General features: G+C 49.4%; 1 protein-coding gene across 1 annotated transcript; it reads right to left on the minus strand.

The window, feature by feature from the left end:
• Window positions 1-1277: 1277 nt before the first annotated feature.
• PPIF (peptidylprolyl isomerase F) lies at window positions 1278-25887 on the minus strand. The gene is made up of 6 exons (XM_077350890.1): window positions 25610-25887; window positions 16616-16646; window positions 15091-15179; window positions 8524-8620; window positions 6896-6971; window positions 1278-4503 (listed from the first exon to the last, which is right to left on the minus strand). Exons 1-6 carry the CDS (start codon window positions 25847-25849, stop codon window positions 4368-4370), a joined length of 669 nt encoding a protein of 222 aa, XP_077207005.1. The 5' UTR covers window positions 25850-25887; the 3' UTR covers window positions 1278-4367.
• Between the last annotated feature and the right edge of the window lie 266 nt (window positions 25888-26153).

The following is a 26153-nucleotide window of genomic DNA, read 5'->3' on the forward strand; positions in this document are numbered from 1 at the left end:
TTCACATTAAATCTGAATACAACTATCAAGAGTTCGGTAGTGTCAATGCTAAAAAAGTTAACTTAAACATGCTGCTGGACCCACTGTGACCAGAGTTCCTGAATCCATTCTGATGTTAGCGGAGCAAAAACCACAGCTGGGCCAGGGCTGGAACTGAACCAGGGCATTTTAATTCTCCCATTCCTTGGAAGAGTGTTTGGCATCCTAATCCTAATAATCCCGTTTTACCAGTGATCCATTTCAGAGCTTCCACTTGATCCCCTATATCAGGGGTAGTCAAACTGCGGCTCTCCAGATGTCCATGGACTACAATTCCCAGGAGCCCCCTGCCAGCATTTGCTGGCAGGGGCTCCTGGGAATTGTAGTCCATGGGCATCTGTAGGGCTGCAGTTTGACTACCCCTGCCCTATATCCTTCTTTGCAGTGTTCCTAATCAGCTTCCAAAGGCTGACCCCTGAGCAGTCAGTTTTTGCTCAGAACTAAATCTCGGCCCACTTGAGGAAAGGAGAGCTCCCCAAAAATACAGCCATGCCAAAAACGGACTGGAACAGCGGCTGCATCCCTGTCAGAAACATTTCTTTCTGCTGTATATTAAGTAGTTAGAAGGGAGTGTAGATGCAGGAAATTAGGGTTGCACACTTCAGCCTCCAAAGCGGCCATTCCAGCCCAAAGCAGCCAGTGCCGTGGCATGGGGGGGCGGGGGGGCGGCGATGGTGCCGGCACACCAGTTGGCGCAGACACCCAGGTGCATTTGCACCTGCATGCGTGCACCAATTGGCGCGCCGGGACCGTCGCCACCCCCCCCCCCATGCCACTAGCTGCTTTGGGCTGGAACGGCTGCTTTGGTGGCCGAAGCACACAACCCTGCTAGGAATGCTCGTCAACATCTGTTTTCTTTATTGCCTGTTCTGGTTTCCCTGCTTTCACACGACTCCGTCTCATCCATGCTCCAGCGAGGACAGGCCAGGGGTCCTCAATAAGCACCCATTGCATTCACCCCCCCCCCTTGTTTTGGCTTTGAAGCTTCTCCCGCTGAATCCTGGATTCCAGTGGGAGGGAGAAGGGAGTTTGGGGATAAATGCTGTGGCTTCTGGGTTGTAGGCCAGTTCAGGCAACACATTGATCTGGTTTCTTGCTTGTTTCACAATAAATTGAGCTTTTGCACCAAGTCAGGATTTACAAACGCAAGCCATTGTTAATAGGTTCGCTCAGGAAAGTAATCAGATTTGTACCAAAGGTGGTTCTTTAATGATCATACACATACAAAAGAGAAAATGTAACAAAAAAAAAACATTTTTATTGACAATGCATATAAGCCAACCAAGTTAACATTGAATATTTCAAATACACTTCAGAGAATGCAAGAACAAAAGACCAGAGGTATTTAGCCTTTCATTGCATACCTGGGCCTAAAGCAAAAATTTAAACCTGCAATGTTGCCATCCATCACTAAATTTGCATGATCAAAATACCTTGGCCACACTGGAAGTGTGGTCTTACCAAACACTTCTCTTCCTAAACACAAGAGTTGGAACCAGTGCAAAATTTCCACTTGCATGAGAGGGGAACAGAATAAAAAGAAGCAGTAGTTGCTTGTGGTAAGTCATCTCTAGCTGCATTTATTCTTCATTTGCAAAAAAGCACCCTGAACACACAAAATTTCACACATGCACTTCATTGGCAGTCTTCAAGCAAAGGTTGGATACACACTTTTCTTGGATGCTTTAGTATGCTTAGGGCTGATCCTGCATTGAGCAGGGGGTTGGACTAGATGGCCTGTATGGCACCTTCCAACTCTATGATTCTGTGATTGTTTTAGCAAAAAAGGGCAAAAGCTGGAGACATGACTGTGAGCAATCTATTCTAGAAGCAGAACTGCACACTACATTTTCACACTCATATGCTGAGCTTTTCTGTACCAGCACCACACCCAACGCATTTCTGCTTCAACGTCTTGTACTCATACTTGCTGTGATTTCTGAACCCATTGCAATACACCGGTGTTTCAAATACTACTCGCTACTGCGGTTGATTGCCCTGTACAAGACCCATCTACGGGTCAAAGAGTCATTCCCTCTTCCCAACAGGGACCCTGATAACTAATTGAGGGGACACAAAAGAAGAGATCATTCTCAGGAAGAGACTGGGGCAATTACCATGATATTAAAAACAGAAATCCCACAACACCTTGAACTGAGAAAGCCTCAATGTTCAAGGCTTATTTCAAGCTGCTTCAGGTTCACTTGACAATCAAGTAAGAGAGAAAGGCAAGGCAAGGGCTTAAAAATGAAGGCCTGGATTCTACCCGGCCACAACACGACCCTATGCCTGACAGCTTTGTAAACTTTTATTCTGGGTTTAACCTGGCACATGCTAGCATGGACAATGGACCCAGAGAAAATGAGAGTGATTTTGATCTAAACTCCATAGCATCTGCATTAGTTTCAAAGGGGAACACTCTGCTAAGGTAGGAATCCAGAGGTTGAGCTGCAAAAATATTTTTTTTAACCCTAAATATTACATACAGTGCACTAATTCAACATATTAGAAGAGTCATAATTTTAAAACATTTATAACTGCACATGGAGCAGCACCTAACAGATTTTTCTTTGCTACCCAAAAAGCCTTTTGATTTTATACGTAATTTATATAATCATCTGACTACTGAGGAAGACCCTCCGGGTCGTCACGCGTTTGGTCCATTCTATGTTGGTCTATTCCAGTGGTCTTCAACCCCCGGTCCGCCCGCTAAGGCCATGGTACCAGGCCGCCAGTGGCCGTGCCTGCCTTCCCCCCCCCCCGCAGCGAGAGGGGGGGAAGAGTCAGGCGCAGCCGCTGGCACACCAGCGACGCAAATGCGCACGTGCGGAGCCGCCGCGCATGCGTGTTTGCGCCCCCTGCTGGCGAAAACACGCACGTGCGGCTGTTCTGCGCATGTGCATTACCGCCACTTAGTGGCGAAAACGCGCATGCGTGGCAACTGTGCATGCGCGTTTACGTGCAGCTGCTGTGGCTGGGCCGCTGGCTCTCTCCCACCCTCGGAGGCGGTCCCCGACTACAAGAAGGTTGGGGACCGCTAGTCTATTCCATGTGTAGTTAGAAATGTGCTGTTTTTAAATTATGATGACTGTATTTTTAGTATGTTGAACTGTGCACTTTACATAATATTTGTAATTTTTTTTTAATTATGTTTGCAGCTCAGCCTTTGGGTTCCTAACTTTTCTGGTTAGCTTGGATTTCAGTTTCCCTTTTTGGTTTTGCAATACTTGGCTAAGAACATGTCACCGAGACCGGAACGCGCGGGGTGGCCTTTCCCCAACCCAGGTTTCAAGGCATTCAGTTTTTAAAATTTACTTATTACATTTGTATGCTGTCCTCCCCTGAGGCTCAGGGCAGTTCACACAGAACGCAAAAGAACAATACATCGAACTCTGTTCTTGTGTCAAACAGCAATGGTAATAACAATGGAATAAACTGAACAGATTCGGCTATCTTCCTTCTCTCCCCATGAAAATCAAGGAAGCATCCTTCAGCTCTGTTTGGTTTCCGGAGTCAAGGCCTAACTGCAGGTCTGCCACGCACGTTCGTTTCAAGCAAGGGATGCAAACATTTAACCTTCTTCACTTATTGGTGATCCAGGCAGGAAAGAACCCAGAGTGTGGTGGGAGATCCATCAGTCCCGCTGCCGGCACTTCGGTTGCTGCCGATCTTTTCCGATGGCAAGATCCCCCACAGAACATAACTCCAGGCTCGTCCCTTAGGCAATGAGCTGCTGCCAAGCGCAGATGAAAATGAACCCGAGGAAAGCAGAGCTACCCATTAATTCATCTTGACTGAGCTTGTGGAGATGAGAGGTCAAGACTCAGCAACACAGTTAAGCACCTGACCAACCATCTTCGAAATCCTGATCCAGTTACTGTAGACGTGTCGGTCAACATTCATTTCAAAGAGAATTCAAGTACCTTGAAGGTAGTTAAGATGGGAATATACTGGCTAAGAGTCTCGCAATTCAGAGTTTGCACATTTACTAGATTCACAGTGTGGAAGACTGAGGTACTTGGTGGCTTTTTAACAAATTCCCACTAGCAGCCTTTGTTCTTGCACCCCCCCTCCCCCCACAATGATCAAACCTTCAGTTCTCAACGCATATATAAAAATAGTACAACTAAGTTAAGTTGAAAGCACAAAACTAGACACATTATCAGATCTGTCAAAGTGGAACCTTCCCAAATATTTCAACTCTAACAGATGATGGCTCAGCAAAAGTTTATTTTCTCATCAGTACAAAATCCAGGAGAGAGATGCCTGAGAATGGATCCCGTTGGACGCCAGTGACGATTCTCCGGAGAGGAGGGGCCGAGCGGCTGCTAGGACAGCTGGCCGCAGTCGGTGATGACTATCTTCTTCGACGTCTTCCCACTCTTGGAGCCAAACCCCTCGATTTTTTTCACAACATCCATCCCTTCCTTCACGTGGCCAAAGACAACATGCTTCCCGTCTAGCCTGCAGGATGGAACAAGAACAGGACATGAGTGCAAACAGCAAGCTGGCAAAACTGCCTGCAGGCTTGTGGTGGGAGAGGGAGGGGAGGGGGGTGCCGGTTACGAAAGCAAGTTGGGCAAAACAGTTACCAGAGCCACAAGCTAGCCATGCCAAGTGGGCCTGCACACTGATAATCTGGCTCCTCTAATTTGGTGTCTGTCTAAGTAGGCCTTGGCAGCCGTAAGGGCTACTGTGGACCTGTTTGGAATGACAGCTTTTCTATATTTGCAGCTTGGAAAATATTCAATGCCAACACCTAATACAGGTGGTGTTCAAGCTGTCCCGTGCCAAATGGGCAATCGGTCCACACCCACTCCACAGCTGGGCATGTGAAGTGTGACCGCCGAACAGACGGAGGGCAAAAATTGCAGCATTTCATTCCCAAAACATAACCAGCCAGCCACTGAGATAACATCCTACTCCTATTCAAAGTTACTCTGCCCACAGACACGGAGGCTGATTTAAGTATCACGATTAAAAGCCAGTGACCAGATTACCCCCCCCCTTTGTCTACAATGATGGTGCTGGGACTGCCAGCCTCCAGGTGGCAAAAAGCTACTGAAGACCAAGAGACGCAAAAATAAGCTTAATATAGTCCATCAAATGTTTAATAATCTTCTTTCAAAGTGGATGAAAAGCAGAAAAGCAGAAAAGCAAGAAGAAGAGCTGGTTCTTATATGCCGCTTTTCTCTACCCAAAGGAGTCTCAAAGTGGCTTAGAGTCTCCTTCCCTTTCCTCTCCCCACAACAGACACCCTGTGAGGGAGGTGAGGCTGAGAGAGCCTTGAGATTACTGAAGAAGAAGAGTTGGTTCTTATATGCTGCTTTTCTCTACCCAAAGGACGCATTTGACAAGCAGCGAAACATGACGTAAGATGTGTCTCCTCTCTAATGGTGGGTAAATAAGAAAATGACACATGGACAGTATCTTATCTGGGGGTTACCAAGCTTTTTGAGCTCATGGGCACTTCTGGAATTCTGACAGGGGATGGTGGGAGTAGTTACAAAATGGCTGCTGTGGTAGGCAGAGCCAGCCACAAAATGGCCACTGTAGTTTACCTTCAGTCACAGAGAAGGCAGCTGCGGAGGCAGCTGCAGCTGAAGGAATATTTCAGAACAATCTGCACAGCCAATAAAATCTCAGCCTTGGTGGAGAACTCTATCCCTTGGCCCTGCCTACCTTCTAAAAACACCTCATGGGCACCAGGAAAGGTGTGATGCTCCCTGCTGGGGATTCCCATCTACTCTTTGTTTGTGAAAGGGTAGGAAGTTTTGCTGGGATTTACTCAAGAGTACATCCTGGTTTGGATGCCCATTACTTTAGGATTACACTAACGGCCCACATGGATTCCCAGCACACAGTATTTGCATGGGAGGGACAGACACTCACTTGTTATCTGATTACTGCAGATTCCTGCTCCTCCCACAGCTGGTCTTTGGCCCTCATCCCAACCCACTGGGGATCACATAATGAAGAAGAAACCACAAAGCCAGCTAAGTGACAGCAGGAAACACTGTCCTCAGACTAAACTAGGGAGAGGCTGATACTATGAACTATCTCACTGGCAGTCTTCAAGCAAAGGTTGGATGCACACTTTTCTTGGATGCTTTAGGATGCTTTGGGCTAATCCTGCGTTGATCAGGGGGTTGGACTAGATGGCCTGTATGGCCCCTTCCAACTCTATGATTCTATGATTCTATCTCCTGAAAAGTCTGCTGAAACAGGATGCATCTTGCAGGAGAGGGGGATTTTGTAAAATTATCCCCCATTCATCCAGTTTTGGGCAAGCCTCAGTGGCAGAGAGTGCAGGCAGGTTGCAGCTGAGTTTTGGCAACCCCCTCAAGGGGTTTTCAAGGCAGGAGGGGGACAGAGGTGGCTTGCCACTGTGCTGCAGCCCTGAACTTTCTTGGTGGTCTCGCATCCAAATCCTTAATTCCTGAAATATGAGATCGGGCTAGCCTGGGCCGTCTAAATTCAGGGTGGAGACCCAGTCCTAGACATTCACTCCTTTATTAAAGAAACCACAAGCACGCTAGCAGAAGAGCACGTGCCTGAAGGAATGCTAAAGACAGCGACCATTTCCAAGATAAATCTTTACAACTGGGGAAGACTCCCTAATCCAGGGGTAGTCAAACTGCGGCCCTCCAGATGTCCATGGACTACAATTCCCAGGAGCCCCTGCCAGCGTTCGCTGGCAGGGGCTCCTGGGAATTGTAGTCCATGGACATCTGGAGGGCCGCAGTTTGACTACCCCTGCCCTAATCTAACCATGAGCACATCTTGAGCAGCTCCCCAACCCTCAAGGAAGCCCTCTTACAAAGAACCAGTGTGCTCCTATTTCCGGAATGCTTACCAGTCAGTTTTGGCCGTGCAAATGAAGAACTGAGATCCATTGGTGTTGGGTCCCGCGTTGGCCATTGAGAGAACACCTGCAAAATCAACAAGACGGCTATTTAATTCACTGCATCTCAGTCACCCGCTTTGCAGCTTGGTTCTCTGCCTGCGTCTCGGATGGGGAGTGCTATTCCCAGAGCATTCATAATGCAATCCATTCAACATGAGCTCTTAAGTGTTCCAGTTGGAGTCAGGCACTAATTCACTCCTTACCCAAAATTCTCCTTTTAATTTCCCCTCCACCAGTACCCCTCTCTTTTTCCTAAAGTTGCTTTTGCAAAATGCCCCCACATAATGTTTTGTGCCCACCACCCCTGGGATCCTCGGAGATTCTTCAGGCACGCCCTACAGCTCGGGAGCTCTCAGGAGGAGTCCTGGCTTTTTTCCTTCTTAAAGACTGATTGCCAAGACCCATTACTAGGTTGCCACTTCAAAAGTGGGGTTGTGCGATCTGGCAAGCTTTGGCGATCACTGAAGTCCAAAGTGGCCAGCGCCTCAGCGCTGGCCACTTTGGGCTTCAGTGATCGGCGAAGCGTGCGGGAGCGCACCACCCAAATTGCAATAAAACATGGAGATCAGCTCTTCAAAAAACAAGCTCTCCTGAGGACACCGAAATGATGCGTTTTTGAACTATTGGCCACAGCCTAATCCAGGGGTCCCCAACGTGGCACCCATGGGCACCATTTCACCCACTAAGACCTTTCCTGGCACCCACCAAGAGCTCTTCAAAAGTGGGTGGGGCCAGGCAAGGCTTCGGATTGACTCCACAGATATTCTGCTTTAGGATGCTTTGGGCTGATCCTGCGTTGAGCAGGGGGTTGGACTAGATGGCCTGTGTGGCCCCTTCCAACTCTATGACTCTATGATATTGTTAAAGGTAGCTTTGGCAGCAGCTGCCACAGCAGCATCAGGATTTATACGGTGTTACTGAAGGGAATCTGGGGCAGCCATTTTGCGGCTGGCTCCACCTCCTGCAGTAGCCATTTTGCTGCTGCACTGATTGTCTCATACCAGATGTGCCCGTGGGCCTGAAGAAATAAAAGTTCGAAGGAAATAAAAGTTGGGTGCATTAATCAGAACAAAAACACTTAATCAACTCCAACTTACACAACTTTTGTGAGGGGTCCCTTCAAGGAAGAAAGGGCTGCGCTGTCCCGGAAGCACTTTTGCCGAGTCATCCCCCTCATTCATGAACAAGCATGACCTCATGGCGCTTGGCATGCATAGGATTGCAATTACGACACATCCAAAACATGACAAGCACCATTTAATTACACTTAATTGGTGCTTCGGCTTGAGCTGCGCCCGACAACCTGAGACACAGAATTCCAATGGGATGGCACAGTGATAAAACTGTTGACAAGATCTCTTCCAGCCTTTGACCAAGCCTCTTCCCGATTTAGCTGGTCCACTTCTGGAAGGAAATACTGGAACTAACCAACCGAAACCTTTTTCTGCTCGTGAACTTTTAACACCAGCCTGGCCCAGAAGAGGCAACGGAACTGAATTCCTTGAAAAACATGTGAATCAGCTCTGGCAGGCAGCTGCAAGCTGGGGGTGGGGAGGAAGGACAGGAAGGCAGCTCACCTGGCCCAACGTGCTTCAGCTCAAAGTTTTCGTCAGGAAATCGGCTGCCGTAGATCGACTTGCCCCCAGTGCCGTTGTGGTTGGTGAAATCCCCACCCTGCAAGGAATCACAATTATTGAGAGTCGCACGTAGCAGCTCAGAGTGGGCCCAGCTAGATGAAGCTCAAAACCAGAGAAAACGGGAATACGCAATGGGAGGAAAGCAAGCATGATGGCTGTTTGTTCAAATACAAGGCTTGAAAGAGCTGAGTTTGCAGCCAGACCTCAACTGGGCAACAGAATTGCTAGGCCAGATGCCAATATTGCCCTAGCTTCTGACCCGGAACATGGACCACTTTACGGGGATAACAACCAGGAAGGCTGTGTGGAATTAGCAAGATTGCTCTTACACTAAGGCAGGCAGCGGGGCATAGAGCACGGGGGGCAACCTTTTGAGCCTGTGAGTACATTTGAAAGTCTGGCACAGCAGTGTGGGCCCACAACCAGAGCATGGCTGCCGCGGGGGGTGGAGCCAATCACCAAATGGTTGCCACGAGGGTTGTGCAGTTCGGCCACCTCAGAAACCACCGAAGCCTAAAGTAGCGTGTAGGAAGCCAGCACCGTGGCATGGAGAGGAGGGGCAGCAGCGGTGCACTAGCCAGAAGCTGCACGCAGGCATGCCCCGCCCCTCCTCTCCGCGGCGCTGGCCTCCTACATGCCACTTCAGGCTTTGGTGATTGCCGAGGCGACCGAACCGCACAACCCTAGTTGCACAGAGCCCCAGGCATCATTTACAAAAACCTTCCCAGCCAATCAAATTTCCAGTCAATTGGCCTTGTTGGGCAAAGTGCTCCCTGGCCTCACCCACTTCCTAAAAACACTTGGGGGCGCCATGCCACTTATAGCAGGGGTGGCCAAACTGGGGCTCTCCAGGTGTCCCTGGTCTACAAGCACATGCTGGCGGGGGCTGATGGGAATCGTAGTTCAGGGACACCTAGAGAACCACAGTTTGGCCACCACTAGCATATAGACTGTTGCCAAAGAATGTGTATTTAGATATCCTGTATTACAGTAACCAAGCAAACTCCCACGATTCAATGGAAGGAGCACAGTCAATTGCATATGTATACTGCGCACAGGTTTTTGGCATGACCACAAGGATCTTAGACACACTGCTCACACGTCATGGAAAATCCATATTTTTTTTGCCCCAGAAACTTAAAATATGGGGGGGGGGAGACTTCACTTAGAACTTGGTAACACTCTTAGCAAAGAACTAAAAGTGAATGTGTTGCCAGCACTTCACGGCCCTCTGCTGGTACAGAGGAAATGGAAATGAAGGAAACTGAAGATCAAACATACAGATCTGAAGAATTAATTCAAAATATAGACAAGGAAGGGAAATTAATACTAAGATAGTACGAAAGCAGGACCAAACACCATCGCCGGTGATGAAAAAGAGCTGGGAAACAGAACTGATTAACTTCAAGCACAAGGACTGCAATCAAAGGTGTTTCCTTTTAAATCCATTTCAGAAGCTTGTGCTTTTGTGACTTTAAAAAAAAGAACCCGCTCAGAATGATCTTCTGCTCATAATTCCGGCTTCAGCAGAGACTTTGCCCATGATAATGAAAACAAAAGCATGCTCCGGGTCCGGCCGCACACCATCTCTTTGCGCAACTCGCCACTGACGGGCTCTCTGGTCCTCGACCGGGATCGCTGGGGCTCCTGCCCAAAGACACCCGGCAGACTCGTCCGGCCAGTTCTGCCCCACTTCCCCAGGGAAGCCGCCTCTTAGGCAGCCGACACATGACGAGGCAGCATGCCTACTAGCGCACTGCTCTCCCCCTCCCTCCCTCCCTCCCAGCATGGAACGCGGAGTCTGACACGTGCCAGTGACATCACAATCACGAGACGCTTGCCCTCACCAAGAGTCAGGGGAGTGCCAGACACAGGGATGTGGCTTCTGGCAGCAGCTGTGTTAACACCTAGAAAGAACCTGGCATGCATCACAGTGTCACCTGAGGCTGCATTCACGTTCCACCCCTGCTGAGGATTTTCAAGCTGAAAGGTCATTCAGGAGAAAAGAGAACACACCGGGAACGGGACAGAGCAGCGGCTAAAGCAGAATGGAGACAATCTAGACCAGGGGTAGTCAAACTGCGGCCCTCCAGATGTCCATGGACTACAATTCCCACGAGCCCCTGCCAGCATAGAATTTTCCCCTTCCCCCGAATCAATGGCAATTCCAGATTTTGGGGTATTTTTAAACTGAACCTGGGGGATTCGGGTGCTGACTGCTAAACCCTGACTTGATTCAGCAAGATTTGAGATTCTCAAATATATATTTGGCTCCATTACACGCTATGTAGCCATTAAAGTCAATGGGAAATTGTCTGGTGGAGGGTGGAGGTTGAGGTAGAGGAACCAAATTTGCAGCATAGCTGCTGGAGCTCTCTTCAAAAGAACTTCCAAATTTAATGGAGGGGACAGCCTGAGGAGGGCTGGGACCTCGGTAAGGTACAGTGAGAAAGAGCCGTTCCCCAAGCATTCATTTTCTCCAGGGGAACTGATCTCTGTAATCTGGAGATAAGCTGCAATTCCTGGGGATCCCCAGGTCCCTCCTGGAGGCTGGCATCCCTACCCACAACCTACCACACAAATTGCTATATGACAGTAAGATGATCAGACTGCATCTCAGCATTTTGACCGCCTTTCCTAGAAACAGCACTTTAAAATAAAAGAACTCCAAACAAATATGTAGGCTACGCTTAGGCCAGGTATGGGCAAACTGTAGCCCTCCAGATGTCCATGGACTACAATTCCCATGAGCCGCTGGCAGGGGCTCATGGGAAGTGTAGTCTATGGACATCTGGAGGGCCACAGTTTGCCCACCCCTGGCTTAGGCAAACAGAATGTGTTAGAGCACACTAAATTGCACAATAGCTTGCCTACAACTGAGCAACCACAAGAGCACGCTGGCAATCATTAAAACAATCTTAAGCAGTCAAGAATGAGTGCCTCTAATTTTGCAGCAATTAACTGCATCATATCAATCTCGTGTCTTGTCTCCGGAATGACAGGCTCCCACCCTACCGCTTGATAGGACAAATGTAGCAATCCTAAGGCAGGTTGAATTTAAATTCTAGAATGCACTACTTCGAAATGGCCACCCAGATCCTGACAAAGACAAAAAAACTGGCACTGCCTTATGGGAGAGGAAAAAGTCAGTGAGGAAGAAGCTGGGGGATTATTCTGTTAGACATTCAGAACAGAGATTAATTTACTTCATGGAGCAGCTTAATACTAAGTCTACACGTCTGATGACGTAGGCCCCAGTTCCTGACAGCCGATGCATGAAAACACGTCTGCCTATTGCAGAAAACATCAGCAGGTATCAATACATGTGCCACTGAAATTAACCCCTGGTAAGGCAGCAGTCATGCAGTCTGTAAGCTCTGCCTGTGAGGCTGGGAGTTCGATCCCGGCAGCTGGCTCAAGGTTGACTCAGCCTTCCATCCTTCCGAGGTCGGTAAAATGAGGACCCAGCTTGCTGGGGGGGTAAACGGTAATGACTGGGGAAGGTCCTGGCAAACCACTCCGTATTGAGTCTGCCATGAAAACGCTGGAGGGCGTCACCCCAAGGGTCAGACATGACTCGGTGCTTGCACAGGGGATACCTTTACCTTTAGAGCACCAGAAAAAGGACTTCTATTCAAATGCAAGCTGCCTTTCTTCCTTTCAGCCTCTCTGCTCCTCAAACAAGGGAAAAAAATTTCAAGCTGGCGAAGGCAAAAACTTTATTCAAACAATAGAACGAGTTCCTAGGTATAAAACCTTGTTTTCGTATTTAACTTCATCAGTGAACTTATTTCTTAATTGTTTTCTTCAAGGATACTTTTGACACACTACCATATATTTTATACCTTATATTTTAAGCCATATAACTTAGATCTATTAATATCAAAGGTCCATGAAGGTAACTAAGTTATATGGCTTAAAACAGTGGTCCCCAACTTTTTTGAGCTGGAGACCGGCAGAGCAACTGCCCACCCGTGCATGCCGTGCGTGCGCGACTGGGCCGTGCGTGCGCCATGCGCGCCCGAAATTGTGCATGCGCGGCACTGATTCCCCCCCTCTATTAGCTTGCAGCCCGGCAAGCTTCTTTTTGTGTGTGGGGGGGAGAGGGAAGCAGGGCCGCGCAGTCGGGTGATCGCCCTCCCCGCCGCCACTGGTCTGCAGCCTCGAGAATCTTAGGTTGCGGACCACTGCCCTAAGCTGTACACCAGGGGTAGTCAACCTGTGGCCCTCCAGATGTCCCAGGACAGTTACAATGTGCCCCTGCCAGCAAACACTGGCAGGGGCTCATGGGAATTGTAGTCCATGGACATCTGGAGGGCCACAGGTTGACTGCCCCTGCTGTACACCACCAGCACCCTACCTCAAGTCTAGAACAATCCTTTGGGCATTATTTTTACTGCCCTTTCAGACGAACCAGAAGCCAAACGAGAAGGAACTGCCCATTCATGCATGCTCCATGCCCCACTTCACCGACCCAGAACTAATTTAATTGTGACTCAAGCCTACTTCTCAGAAGCAAGGGATCCATGGGGATGACTGGCATGAATTGGGCTTCCTGCCAGAGAACAAGAGGCGGGCGAGGGCTGTTAGCAGAAGGAATGTGCTGCAGCAGAAGGTGATGAAGTGTCTTTAATGGGAAGTTCTTTAGGAGGCGACTAGGTGAACCCAGGTTGGGGGAGGGGGGCTGGACCGGATGTCCCTTTGGGTTCTCTTCTGGCTCTCTGTGATTCTGATCTTGAAAACGTTCATCGTCAGGCTTGTCTCTTACCAGCCAAGACTCATTAGAATTCCACATGGACACCCGCAGCCTGTTTTCCTGGCCAAAGCCCCCTTATGAGAACAAGAACAGCAAGAAAGCCCCGAGTATAATAAAGTAGGTTTCTCAAAGCAAGCTGGGAAGCATGAGGTCGTTACTCTTTATTTTACTAAGCAACACCCACAGAAACAAATTTAACTGTCTCAATTGCTATATCCAATTACCAACGGTCCTTCAGGTGGCAAGAAATAATTCTTTTGTATCTGACAAAGGGAGCTTCACTCTCAAAAGCTGCTACCTTGGAAACCTTGTTTAGCTGCTAAGGAGGTGCGGAGCTCCCCCTCCCTGGCATCTTTAAGCAGGGGCTGGATTGAGCCTTCTCCTGGATGCTGGAGGCTGATCCTGCCTTGAGCAGGGGGTGGGACTAGAGGGCCTGTAGGACCCTTCCCACTCTACGATTCCATGATAGGAGGCCAAAACAGAATTGCCTCCATTTCCCATTTTAAAAATTATACTGGCTTAGATATTTATATCCCTGTTTTCTTTCCAATGTGGACCCAGTGGACTTTGCCACATTGTCCTCTCCATTTTTCCTCACAAGAAACACCCTCTAAAGCAGCCTCTCTCAACTTTGTTGCTGTTGTGAAACCCCCAAACCATTGTTCAGGCTTTGAGAAACCCCAGAAATGGTACTATCGTCCAGAATATGGTTGTGAAGCATAGCTATGTACATGCCTACCCAGGCCCCCTCCCCTTCCCACCCCCTACAGGCCATCATTGGCCATTTGGGGAGTGGGGGGCATGTGTTAATATAAATAACCTTTCTCCTGGCATATGCAGCCTTCTAAAACGATGATCGAATGTGCAGGTAAGGAGTGGGAATGGACATTCCAGCACAGAATCCAGCTTCTGCCACCTAGATGCTTATTGAGTCATGGATTTGTTTATTACATTAGATTTTTCAGCTGCCACTCAACTAAGGAGCATAGCAGCGTCTTATAATGCTTATAATGCAACAAAATCAAATATATATTAAGATGTTTGACTCCACATCTTGCCACCATCAAACCAGCCCAGGTTACCTGGTTAACGTCTCAAGACCAGTTCAGCCATGCAAGCCCTGCAGAAACTACGCCAGCTCCGCAGGGCATGGTGTTATCAGAAACGGCGTTCCACAGGGGAGAGGCCACCCCTGAGAAACCCTTCCCTACAACAGGTTGTGGGGAGCAACCAAGAAACCTCCACACCACTGGCTTTCTTCCTGCAGTGAAACAACCTTGCTATTCAAGGGTGCCAAAAATTCACACACAGAAACTTATTTATGAAAAGAAGCATCCAAGAACAGAACTTGTCATGGCTGTTATCAATGCACGGGCCACCCCTCAGGACCTTCCTTCTGGCAGCTGACTGCAATTCACTGAGTTACAAAACAAGTCCCTTCAGCTTCATGTTAACTCGGCCTTTCTCAACGTTTTTTACCATTGGGAAACCGCTGAGACATTCTTCAAGCTTCAAGAAACCCAGAAGTGGCGCAATCGTGCGGAACTATGGATGGGAAGCTGTGGACATGCCCACCAGGGACCCCTTCCCACCCCCTCCAGGCCCATCATTAGCCACTGGAGGGGTTGACCATGTTTGGTCATAGCACCCTAAATGTTTAATATATAAAATTTGTCAATTAACTCCCACCCTCCAGGACTGTCAAGAAATCCCAGTTGAGAAAGTCTGGTAGAACGTTTTAAATTTGTTACCTGGCACATGAAAGAAGGAATCACTCTATGGAAGGTAGATCCTTTGTACCCAAAGCCCTTTTCACCTGTGCAGAGGGCTCTGAAGTTTTCTGGTGGAAGAAAAGGCAGGAAGAAAAAAAATACAAGCAAAAGTTGTGAAACTGTGTATTACAAACATAAGACAAACAATTATTACCCAACAAATCCACATCACTGTTCCTTTCAAGCAAACTGATTTTTGAAGAGCAGATTTTGAGACATTGCCCCCTCCCCTTGCTGAGATGCACATGTATAATGAGAGGCAGAGTGCTTTAAGGGCTCTGGAGAAGTGAAAATCAGGCAGCTCCAACCAACGTGAACAGAACAAGGGCCAAGATCTCATTGAGGCATTTATATGCCAATAAATGGCTACTGACTGACACTGAGGCAGTAAACCTTTACCTGACACTGCAGACAAGGGACACTTGCAATTGAATACTTGTCCATACAAGAAAAATCTCCTTCTACACTGAAAACTATGCACCAAGGAAGGGGGAAAAGTAGACTTTTTGACTGTTCCATTGGCTTTTTGACATCTAGTTTTTAAGCTACATGTCAGGAAGGCAGCTAAAATATTGCGGGGGGGGGGAAGTCACCCTCCTGCCTGATAAACAGCTCTCTAGGTGTATTGGTGGATTTCAAGGCAAGAGGTGTTCAGAGGTGGTTCACCTCTGACTGCCTCTGCGTAGCAACTAGGGTTGTGCGCTTCAGCCGCCAAAGTGGCCGTTCCAGCCTGAAGCAGCCAGCGCTATGGCACAACCCTAGTAACAACCCTGGACATGCTTGGTGGCCTCCCTTCCAATTATTAACCAGAGATGACCTTACTTCACCGATCGGATGAGATCGGGCCAGCCTGGCTATCCAGCTCAGGGCTCCATTGTGCCCTTTCGAAATAATTTTACCACTCAAATCCCAGTCAGTCCTTTGAACCGGTACAGCCCAAGATTACAGCAACACGGTTCAAGCACATCATACGAAAGTGATCAGATGCTGTGTGCTACCAGAATGTGATGAACACAATTCTGCAATAAGCCACTCTACAAACCACACTCTGCAGTTGCTCAATAATGACAGTGTTTGCAGTCGGGAATGCTGAAGCGGAACGTCCCCCAAAAGGATTTAAAAAACCCCAAACCAGGAGCAGAGGCGGCAAATAAAATTGATCTTCCTACATTCTGGACTTCGAAACCACAATGCTCACCGAAACAAGGAGACTTGTTTCAGAAACACCTTTCGATTTTCCTTCCCCCCCCCCTTTTTTTCACCAACATGATCTAAATAAACTTTTTAAAATACAGGTTCAAGTGGGTAGCCATGTTGGCCTGAAGTAGCACAACAAAATCAGAGTCCAGTAGCAACTTTAAGACCAACAAAGATTTATTCAAGGTGTGAGCTTTCGAGTGCTTGCACTCGAAAGTTCATGCCTTGAATAAATCTTTGTTGGTCTTAAAGGTGCTACTGGACTCTTTTTAAAAAAAAATTAATTATTGCCAAAACGTAGTCTTACCTGCTGTTTTGGGAACCACGTCAGCATTCAGCTAGACAAGAGAGAGAACACAGAGTCAGAGTCCCTTTATTGGCATAAAAGTCATAACAAGTTATAGTTTAGCTTAAAAATATGTCACTTAAAATAAAATTACTGAAGACAGACCCTGAAGAGGGCGGCAGAAAGGTTTAATGAGAACCAACACAATTAAGCCCTCCATAGAGGATAACCTTTGATCATACTAAGGCTGCACAAAGCTTTTTTAATCACCTTCCTGATTGCCATGATTTAATTTGAGGCTGCCCGCCTGATAAGCACACCTGTGGCAGCCATTTTGTGATGGAAGGCCAATTCTGATTCCACTGTTTAAACTACCTTATGCCCATTTCCCTTCCAAGGACTGATTTTAAAGAAGGATTTTAAAGACCACGTTGTGGCTTATTCCCCTAAGGCAGGGGTGGCCAAACAGGGGCTCATGTTGTTGTCCACGGACTTCTGGTTTGGCCACCTCTGCCCTAAGGCTTTTGGAAGGCAGGTCCAAATGACACAATTTTCTCCCACCTCGGCTTGAAATGCCCACAGAGCCAATGCCCACAAAGGACGGGAGTCAGCCACCAACAGGGCCTTGGTCAGAGTGGGAGCTTTCCAGGCTGGCTGGGAACAAGAACACCAAGTGAGTTGCCAGCCATGAGAACAAATCCCTCCCCTCCCAAACCTCCACGGGAGCCGAGCCTGTCTTTCAGCTTCACTGTACCTGTTCGGTATTACATACTGAATCCATCACATTGGAAAAGCAGGGCTGGTGGTGTGCGGTTCGGCTCCGTTTGGCCACCTTGGCGATCACTGCAGCCCGAAGCAGTGCAAACACAGGGCTTCAGGTTGCAGTGATCGCCGAGGCAGCCAAGCTGAACCGCACAGCCCAAATATATATATGGCTCTTCTCTCTTCCATTTTATCCTCACAACAGTCCTGTAAGTTAGGCTAGACTGAGAGTATGCGACTGGCCTGAAGTTAGTAAGTCCCACAGCCATGATTTGTCCTAGTTCAATAACCTCCAACCAATGTTCCCTTGCTAGGAACCAATTCTGCACACACACATGTAGAACATTAACTGAAATCACCTGCAGCCCAGTTCTACCGGCTTCCAAGTCGATAACTGCACTGCATTCAGAAACGCCATGAACATATAAATGTTTAATCACCCACAAACTAAACCATTAGGGAGTATAAACCTTTTCCCCTGGGATCAGAAGAGAAATTATGGCTGAACCAAATAGAACATACATGCCCCATTCTCCCCTATTGTAAATACATTTAATAAAATGAAAGGCTCAATGTTAAACAGCTGGAAAAGTGAGATGTAGGCACATTAAGCACATGATCAGCCATGCCTGATTGGAAATGGCAGGGATGCCAGCCTCCAGGTAGGACCTGGGGATCCCATGGAATTATAGCTCATCTCCAGGCAACAGAGATCAGTTCCCCTGGAGAAAATGGCTGCTTTCGAGGGGGGGGGGGCTCTATATGGAGCTCTACTGAAGTCCCAGTCCTCCCCGGGCTCCGTTCCCAAAGAGGCACAATGCTTCTGGTCCGGAAGGGAGCAAAACCACCTCCTGTGGCAGCAAGCTGCGTTTTACCTGCTACGGAGAACTGATGCTATGCAGTTTGGCCAAAAGTTCCAAAGACTGTGCCTGCCTACCCCTTATTTGAAACTCACTCATGTATACGTGACACAAACACACACCATGTCTTTGTAGGGCCACACAAAAGGATGATGGTGTCAGGAGTGGTGATGTTAACTCCTGCCATGATTTGTGCTTGACCTGTGCCACTCCATTTTGTGTGCTGTTTTTTTGAAACCTTTGTGTAACCCTGAGCTGTCTGCTTGCTTTTGCTTTGATTTAGTTAGTCTGCTTATCTGTAGGAGAGGAACTCTCTAGCACCCAAGGCCAAGTGAGCCTCACTATCATCTGGAAAGGCGGCCGGACCAGCACCTGGGGGAGGGGGTGCTCTACTCCCTGGGAATTGTATGGTTTTGGGAGGGAAAGTGGACAGGGTAAAAGTGTGGGTTTGACCTGTATTGACCAGAATCGACTATGAACGTTAAGGTGTGCTGAACTGCTATCAATAAAGCTTTCTATTAATCCAGAAGCAAGTTGATAGTCTGTCTGACCCAGACAGACGGATGCATACCTTAGACCAGGGGTAGTCAAACTGCGGCCCTTCAGATGTCCATGGACTACAATTCCCATGAGCCCCTGCCAGCATTCGCTGGCAGGGGCTCGTGGGAATTGTAGTCCATGGACATCTGGAGGGCCGCAGTTTGACTACCCCTGCCTTAGACCCCTGTAAACAAACCAGGATTCATTCATTCTTCATCACTCTCAAGTGTAATTTCTTTTTCATGAAATTCCCACGGAGGTGTACCTATCCACATCCCACTGAAACCAGGTGTGGCCAATCTTTAGCTCTCCAGAGGTCCGTGGACTACAATTCCCATGAATTGGGACTCATGGGAATTGTAGTCCATGGACTTCTGGAGAGCCGCAGTTTGGCTACACCTGACCTAAACTGACACGGGGTTAAACTTGACTGTGCTTCTCTCGCCTAATAAAACCTGCAGTCCTTCAGTGCTGTTTCCGGAAGCCAGAGCTCCACTGATAACAACTTCTGTAAAACGTTCAGGAAACTTTGTAAAAAACAAAAAAAAGGCCAGACAGATCTGTATCAGCCTCAACCAGGAAGAGGAAGGGCTGCAGGAGGGTACTTTTGCCTGTCTGTTTTCTGCATCTCACCTCCTGCAAAGCAGAGAGAGTTCATGGAGTGGAGCTTTGCTACAGAAAGGGTAGATTTAGGAGAATTTTGTAACTGAGAACAGCCATCATGGGTGGGTGGGTGGGGGAAGCATATAAGTGCTGAAGGTGGGGCAGATCTATTCCTGGGAACTTGTGGGGGGAGGGGGAGTCGGAGGAGGGTTGTGCGTGGCGGAGTCCGAATTGGCCGTTCCAGGCCGACACAGCCAGTGCTGCACTGTGCAAAGGGGGGGGGGGGAGGCACGGGTGCTGGTGCACCGAGTTATGCACCGGTGCCCCCACCTCCCCTCCCCTCTACCGAAGTGAGGCGCTAGCTGCGTTGGCCTGGAACAGCAGATTTGGACACCACCACGCACAACCCTAGATTAGCAACCTCAACAGGGCATAATGTCAAAGAGTCCATCCTCCAAAATATCCCTTTTCCACCCGGGGAACTGGTCTCTAAAACTTAAAGATGAATTGTAACCTTCCCACTTTTCCTACTCACCGTGTCACCCGCCTAGGAAACTCCACACAAATCACCCAGAGGAGTCATCGGGCGTTTATAACCAAGTCATGCTCGTGACTCTGCTAAGTGATCTCGCAGGCCCTTGCATGAAGAAGGGTGCCGTCAGAAAAGCAGCCAGCCAACCTTTCCGGAAGCAGCCTCCTCGGAAGCACAGAGAACCAAAAACAACCCAAAACAAACATCGCTGAAGCTTCCTCAGGCTGAACCAGGCCATCTGTCCATCAAGAGCCACCTGGTCCACTCAGCCCAGCACTTGCCAGGTCTGTCACAGCACCTTTCAACAGGAAAGGCACGCCCTTCGGGACGCCAGGCAGGGGCTCCCTATGCAGGCTTTTGCCACAAGTGCCAACATTCAAACCTACCACGAACTTATGAACTCACATGTCCCTACCCAGCTTATGTCGTCCCCCTTCAGTTTACACTCACAACAACCCTGTGAGGTAGGCTCACCCGAGCCCTGTGTGTGATTAGCCTGAGCTCACCAAGCCAGGGCCTGTGGTCCAAGAGGGGATTCAAATGGAGCCTCCCAGATCCTCATGCAGCACTTGGACCACTAACCAAGCCAGCCAAATCTGAGGGACATGGATACACCGAAGCAGGACGCAGGCCTGGTAGAAACTTTCCTAATCCCTTTCGACAAACACTCTTGCTTGCTGCAACACACACACACGCTTGGAAGCAGCCCCAAATTCCTGAAGACCTCAAGAGCCCCCGGCAGAGCCTCCCACCCACAAAGCCGAGCTTCACTGCCAGGCACAAGCCAGGGCCTCGTCTTTCCCCTTCCATTCCCACCGGCCTTCTTCACTGCTGCCCTGGCCCAGGTCTGCCACCCCACCCCAAAAGCTTTCCACACTTTCCCACTCCGGCTGGTCTTCCAGTCCCACCCGGTCAGCTGGAACTTGCAGGATCCTAGTGGCCCGGCCCTCCTGGGCCAGGCTAGACATCTTGGAAGTCCTGGTTAGTTCTTGCATTGGAGAACACCAAGGAAGAAGAGCTGGGATTTATACCCTGCTTCTCACTACCCCAAGGACTTCCAAAGCGGCTTATAATTGCCTTCCCGTCCTCTCCCCACAACAGACACCCTGTGAGATAGGTGGGGCTGAGAAACCTCTCTCAGAACGGCCTCCCACATGACTGTGACTAGCCCCAAGGTCACCCATCTGGCTGCATGTGGAGGGGTGGAGCATCAAACCTGGCTTGCCAGATTGGCGTCTGCTGATCTTTAACCACCACACCAGCTCTGGGAAGTCGAGGGTTGTTAAGCGGCGGCAAGCGATGAGAAACCAGCTCTGTTTGTCTCTTACCGAAAACCCTATGGGGTTGCCATGAGCTGTAATGTGATGGCAGTTTCCACCGGCACCAGCACAAGTGGCGGACTCCGCATTTGGCATTGCTTCAACATGCACACATGCATGCACACAAAGTGACCAAAGCAGATGCGCTGTGTACTTCTGGGGCAAACCGTGTGGCCTTTGAAGCAGAGGTGCCTGCAAACACCGCAAAGTCAGGCCCAGGTCATGTTCGGCCACCTGCAGCTGATGGACACTGCCTGCCCACGGAGACACGTCACACTTTAGAACGTTAAGAGTAGACAAACCAACGCGGTGTGGAAGAACGTGATGGCGTGGTTGGCTTAACCGGTGTCCAAATTAGTGCGGAACGTTGAAAAAACCTTGAGCCAGCCGATCCCTCTTCACCTAAATTCATCTCACAAAGTTGTTGTGATGACAAGAAGCAATGACCCTTCGAGTGTACAACCGTCCAACTAGGGTTTATGTGCTCCGGCGATCACTGAAGCCCGAAGCGGTCAGCACCACAGCATGGAGGGCATGGGAGGGGCACCACTGGCGCCCCCTCCCATGCCCTCCATGCTGTGGTGCTGACCGCTTCGGGCTTCAGTGATCGCCGGAGTGCACAAGCTCTACTTCCACCATTTCTTTTTCACACAGTTTTTTCAGAAGGTCTTTCAATGGCATTTTGGCTTCACCGAGTGACGGAAGTCCTTGACCGTGACCTTTTTGGCTGGGTACTCCCTCCTAAGAGGTTCTCAGTCCCAGCCCCCTGGACACCAACGAGATAAGGTGGGATATGAACTATAAATAAATAGTTACGTATTACTGTGCCTATTCACCAAGGAGATGGGAGGGAGAGAGCTGTCGCCAGGATATTCCCAGAAGGGCACGGAACTGTCATTTTAAAAAGCAAACCACCAGGGTGCAACAAATATACTCAGTTCTTTTATTGCCTGTGCTTTTCTTATTTACCGAAAGCACGCTGGATGTAATCAGAACCACACGGAACTGGAGAGGCGACAAAGGGCGATCCAGTCCAGCTCCCCACCTTCTCAAGGATGTCAGCTCCTAAAAACTTCCAAAAAAGGAGACTCCACCACCTTCTAAAGCAGCATATTCTATCCATGATCAGTCAGAAAATACTTTCTAATAATTAAGGGGAATCTCCTTTTACTGTAATTCGAATCCACTGCCCGTAGTCAGATTCTCTAAGGCTGCTGTAAACAAGCTGGCCGCCTCTTCAACATGGCTCCCTCTGATGTAGTTAAGCACAGCTCTGCTATCCCCCCTTTCCCTCCCCTTCTCCAAGCTACACAGACCCAGCTCTCTCAGCCTCTCCTCTGAGGCCTGGATCCCAACCCTTCAACCATCCCAGTCGTGCTTTTCTGAACATGTTCCAACTTGCCCATATCCTTCGTGCCTGGAACTGGACACAGTGTGCCCCATGAGGTACAGAGCAGTACTATAACTCCCCCTGGTCTCCGTCCCATGCGCCTAGCCACGCAGCCTGATTAATGGTGATCAGCTCATGAACGAGCCTTTCAAGTCCCCAGCACAACCCTGGTTATCAGCGTCTCAGGCAAGGAATATATTTTATCTAATCACTGCCCTAAGATAGAAGTGCTGGGGGGTCTTCAGCTCAAAACCTAGGAAGAGATTCACACAATTAAGAGGCCATTCGATATTTCGGAAATTACCTGGTCTAATGGAAAACCTTTGTGGATTTTTCCCCTCCTCATGACCCCAACCAGCCTGCTACAGCTCTGATACATGGAAAACTCATTCACTTTGTTTATATCTCAACTTTCTCCCCAGACGGAACATCAAGTGACTTACATGGTTCTCTCATCCATTTCATCCTCACAACCCTGTGAGGTAGGCTAGGCTGTGAATGCAATACTAGGCCAAGGTCACCCAGAGAGCTTCCACAGCAAAGGGGGAGGGGGGTTTGAACCTGGGGCTTGCCAGATCCTAGTCCAATATTTTGACCATTACACCAGGGGTGGCCAAACTGTGGCTCTCCAGATGTCCATGGACTACAATTCCCATGGGCCCCTGGGAATTGTAGTCCATGGACACTGGAGAGCCACAGTTTGGCCACCCCTGCACTATACCAGTGCTGGCTCTTGAGGGTTCAGTGAAAGCCGGTCCCTGTTTGTGCTGAGTAATCTTTTGCACCTGAATGGCAAAAGGTAAGAGGTTGAGGCTTGTTCAAGGTCAAAGTGAGCCAGCGCACTCCTGACATTAAATCTCTGTGCCATAGCCTGAGGGCCGGCGCCACACAATCAAGGAAAAGCTCCAGAAGGGCAAATGCATCAGGGAACCAAGTGGTCCTCTTCTAGACTCTCCGGTTTCCCCATTAAATTCTATTACGAAGGTCACAACTCTCCCCCGTCCCAGCCTCCTCCAAAAGACTCATATTTTAGTTTAAGTTACACCACGGTTTGTAGAGAAGTAGAAGGTCAGCTGTCTCAGACTCCCAACAGAAGGAAACGGCGCAGAACCTAAATGAAAGGACCCTCCCTGCCTTGTAGTTCAAGATGTTTGAAGGGCCTTGGCAGTCACCTTCTCTCCCATCAACCCAGCAAAACATGAGCTCACAGGCCTAAGCCCTGACCAACACGGCAGCATGTCCTGAGACACGGATGACGCTTTGTCACCTTCTCTGTGGAACTTCTCTCTCAACACCTTTTGTGCCAAGGTTAAGGCATCACGTTTTAATTGGCTTAATTTCCCCAGACTTTTAGGGATAGTGCCAACAAAAGGTCACGGCATGAATTTTTAAAATATTGTCAGTATTCCCAAATTATTAACTGCAATTTATCCATTATATTTATACCTCCTACTTCATAAATGCTTTAACCCAGTGGTAATCAAACTGCGACCCTCCAGATGTCCCTGGACTACAATTTCCATGAGCCCCTGCCACTGGCAGGGGCTCATGGGAATTGTACTCCATGGACATCCGGAGGGCCGCAGTTTGAATACCCCTGCAAAGTTTAACCTGTTTTATATGCCATTAACTGATCAGTTTTATGTTTCGTGTGGGTGGCCACATTCCTCTCACGTTGCCTACTAAGCCTAAGTCTGTATTACCAGCTGCTTCCCTTAAACTTTTACCTGGTTCTTCCTGCTGTTACCTGCAGTCTTTATTGAGAATTCTACAACTGAGGAAACCTGCAGACTTTTATTTATATTCCTATTTACTAACTTTCTCCTTAGTGGGGGTGTAGCATTGCTCTCCTCTTTATAGTCTCACAACCACCACCCTGTAAGGCAAGCTTGCCAAGACAGAGACAGGCCCAAGGTCACACAGAGAGCTTCCACAGCACAAACGGGGACAACAAACCAGGGTTTACCCAGACCTTAATCTGACACTTAAACAATTACACCATAGTGACTTTCTGCCCTACAGTATTCAGAATTTTAAGGAGAGAATATACTATCCGATCTTTGTGCTAAGTTACATAAGCCAAATTCTCAATAGCTGCCCAAGGTTGCAGAATTTCTTCCTCTCCTCCCAGGTTGCTCTCTTTCAGCAACACTGCAGCATTTTTTTTGCAAATAACTTTGGGTGGATTTTGCTTCTCTTTATCTTGGGACTCCAATCAGGCTTGTCTCTCACCTATTACTGAGCCCCAAAGAGGGGATTCAGCTTTGCCACGCAGCAATGGCAAAGAGCATGTTTAAATCCATTGGAATGAGCAAATAACCGGATCCAAAGGAATTCCCTTCAAGCAAGTCTGCTGAGCACCACAGCTGAATTCCTAACGGGCCAACACCAGGGACACAAAGGCCACCAAGTGAGACTTCAGGCCTACAATTCAGAATCACTAGCAGGGCTCAAATCAACAAGTTTGCATTGGGGGGGGGGAAGGGAGGGAAGTGTATTCATTAACTACTCTTAAGGGCATCTTCCTCAGGGGTATTATCAACCCCCAAAGGACTGGATTGCTGTTTGCTCCTCCATGCAAGGTTTTGAGAGCCAGCGTTGCGCAGTGGGTAAGAGCTGCAGCCAGCTGGATGAGCTTGGGCCATCCACAGTTCTCACAGAGCTCTCTCGGCCCCACAGGAAGTGTTTGCAAGCCGCTTTGAGACGCCTTCGGGTAGCAAAAAGCCGGGCACAAAGAACAGCTCTTCTTCTAGATCAGGGGTAGTCAAACTGCGGCCCTCCAGATGTCCATGGACTACAATTCCCAGGAGCCCCTGCCAGCATTCGCTGGCAGGGGCTCCTGGGAATTGTAGTCCATGGACATCTGGAGGGCCGCAGTTTGCCCACCCCTGCTCTAGATGGAGGGAGCGCGCTTTGCTTCACTGCTTGCGCCCCCTCCCTCGGCCTTTCCTCCCTCCCCGCTCGGGTCTCCCCGAGCTCTCCGGCGGCCCTTCCTGCAGGGCGGCTCACCTGGAGCACCACGCGGCCGAGCGGCTGGTTGTCGGCGCCCACGTCCAGGAACACCACCGGGTTGTCGTCGTCGTCGTTGTCCCGGTCTTCGGCGCGGCCGCGATGGGTGGCGCTCCCGCTGCTGCAAGGCCGGCGCCCGGGGGCCAGAGCCAGCGGCACGGCCAGCGCCTCCCGGCTCCGGAGCGGCGGCAGCGGCAGCAGCAGAGGCGCCAAGCGCCGGGCCGAGCTCAGCGCCAGCATCGCGGAGCAGCGCCTTCCCCAGGCTGTGGCGGGCCCGGCGCGCGCGGCGCTTTTAAAGGGCTCCTCGCGGCAGCGCCCCTACCGGCCGGAAGAGGCAGCGGCCGCCCGGTGACGCCGCGGGAGAGTTGGCGCTGGGCTCGGAAGAACGCCCCCTGCAGGCCCCCGCGGGGAATAGGGGCCTCGCGTGCCAACGCGGGCGGAGGACGCCCCCTCCTCGCCCCTTTTGAAAAGGACCCTGAAAGGAGGCGCACCCGCACCCAAAAAAGAAGACGGGGCCTCTGTAAAGCGGACCTTTGGCAATGGC

This window comes from Paroedura picta, chromosome 8 (genome assembly GCF_049243985.1).
Source record: "Paroedura picta isolate Pp20150507F chromosome 8, Ppicta_v3.0, whole genome shotgun sequence".
NCBI lineage: Eukaryota > Metazoa > Chordata > Lepidosauria > Squamata > Gekkonidae > Paroedura > Paroedura picta.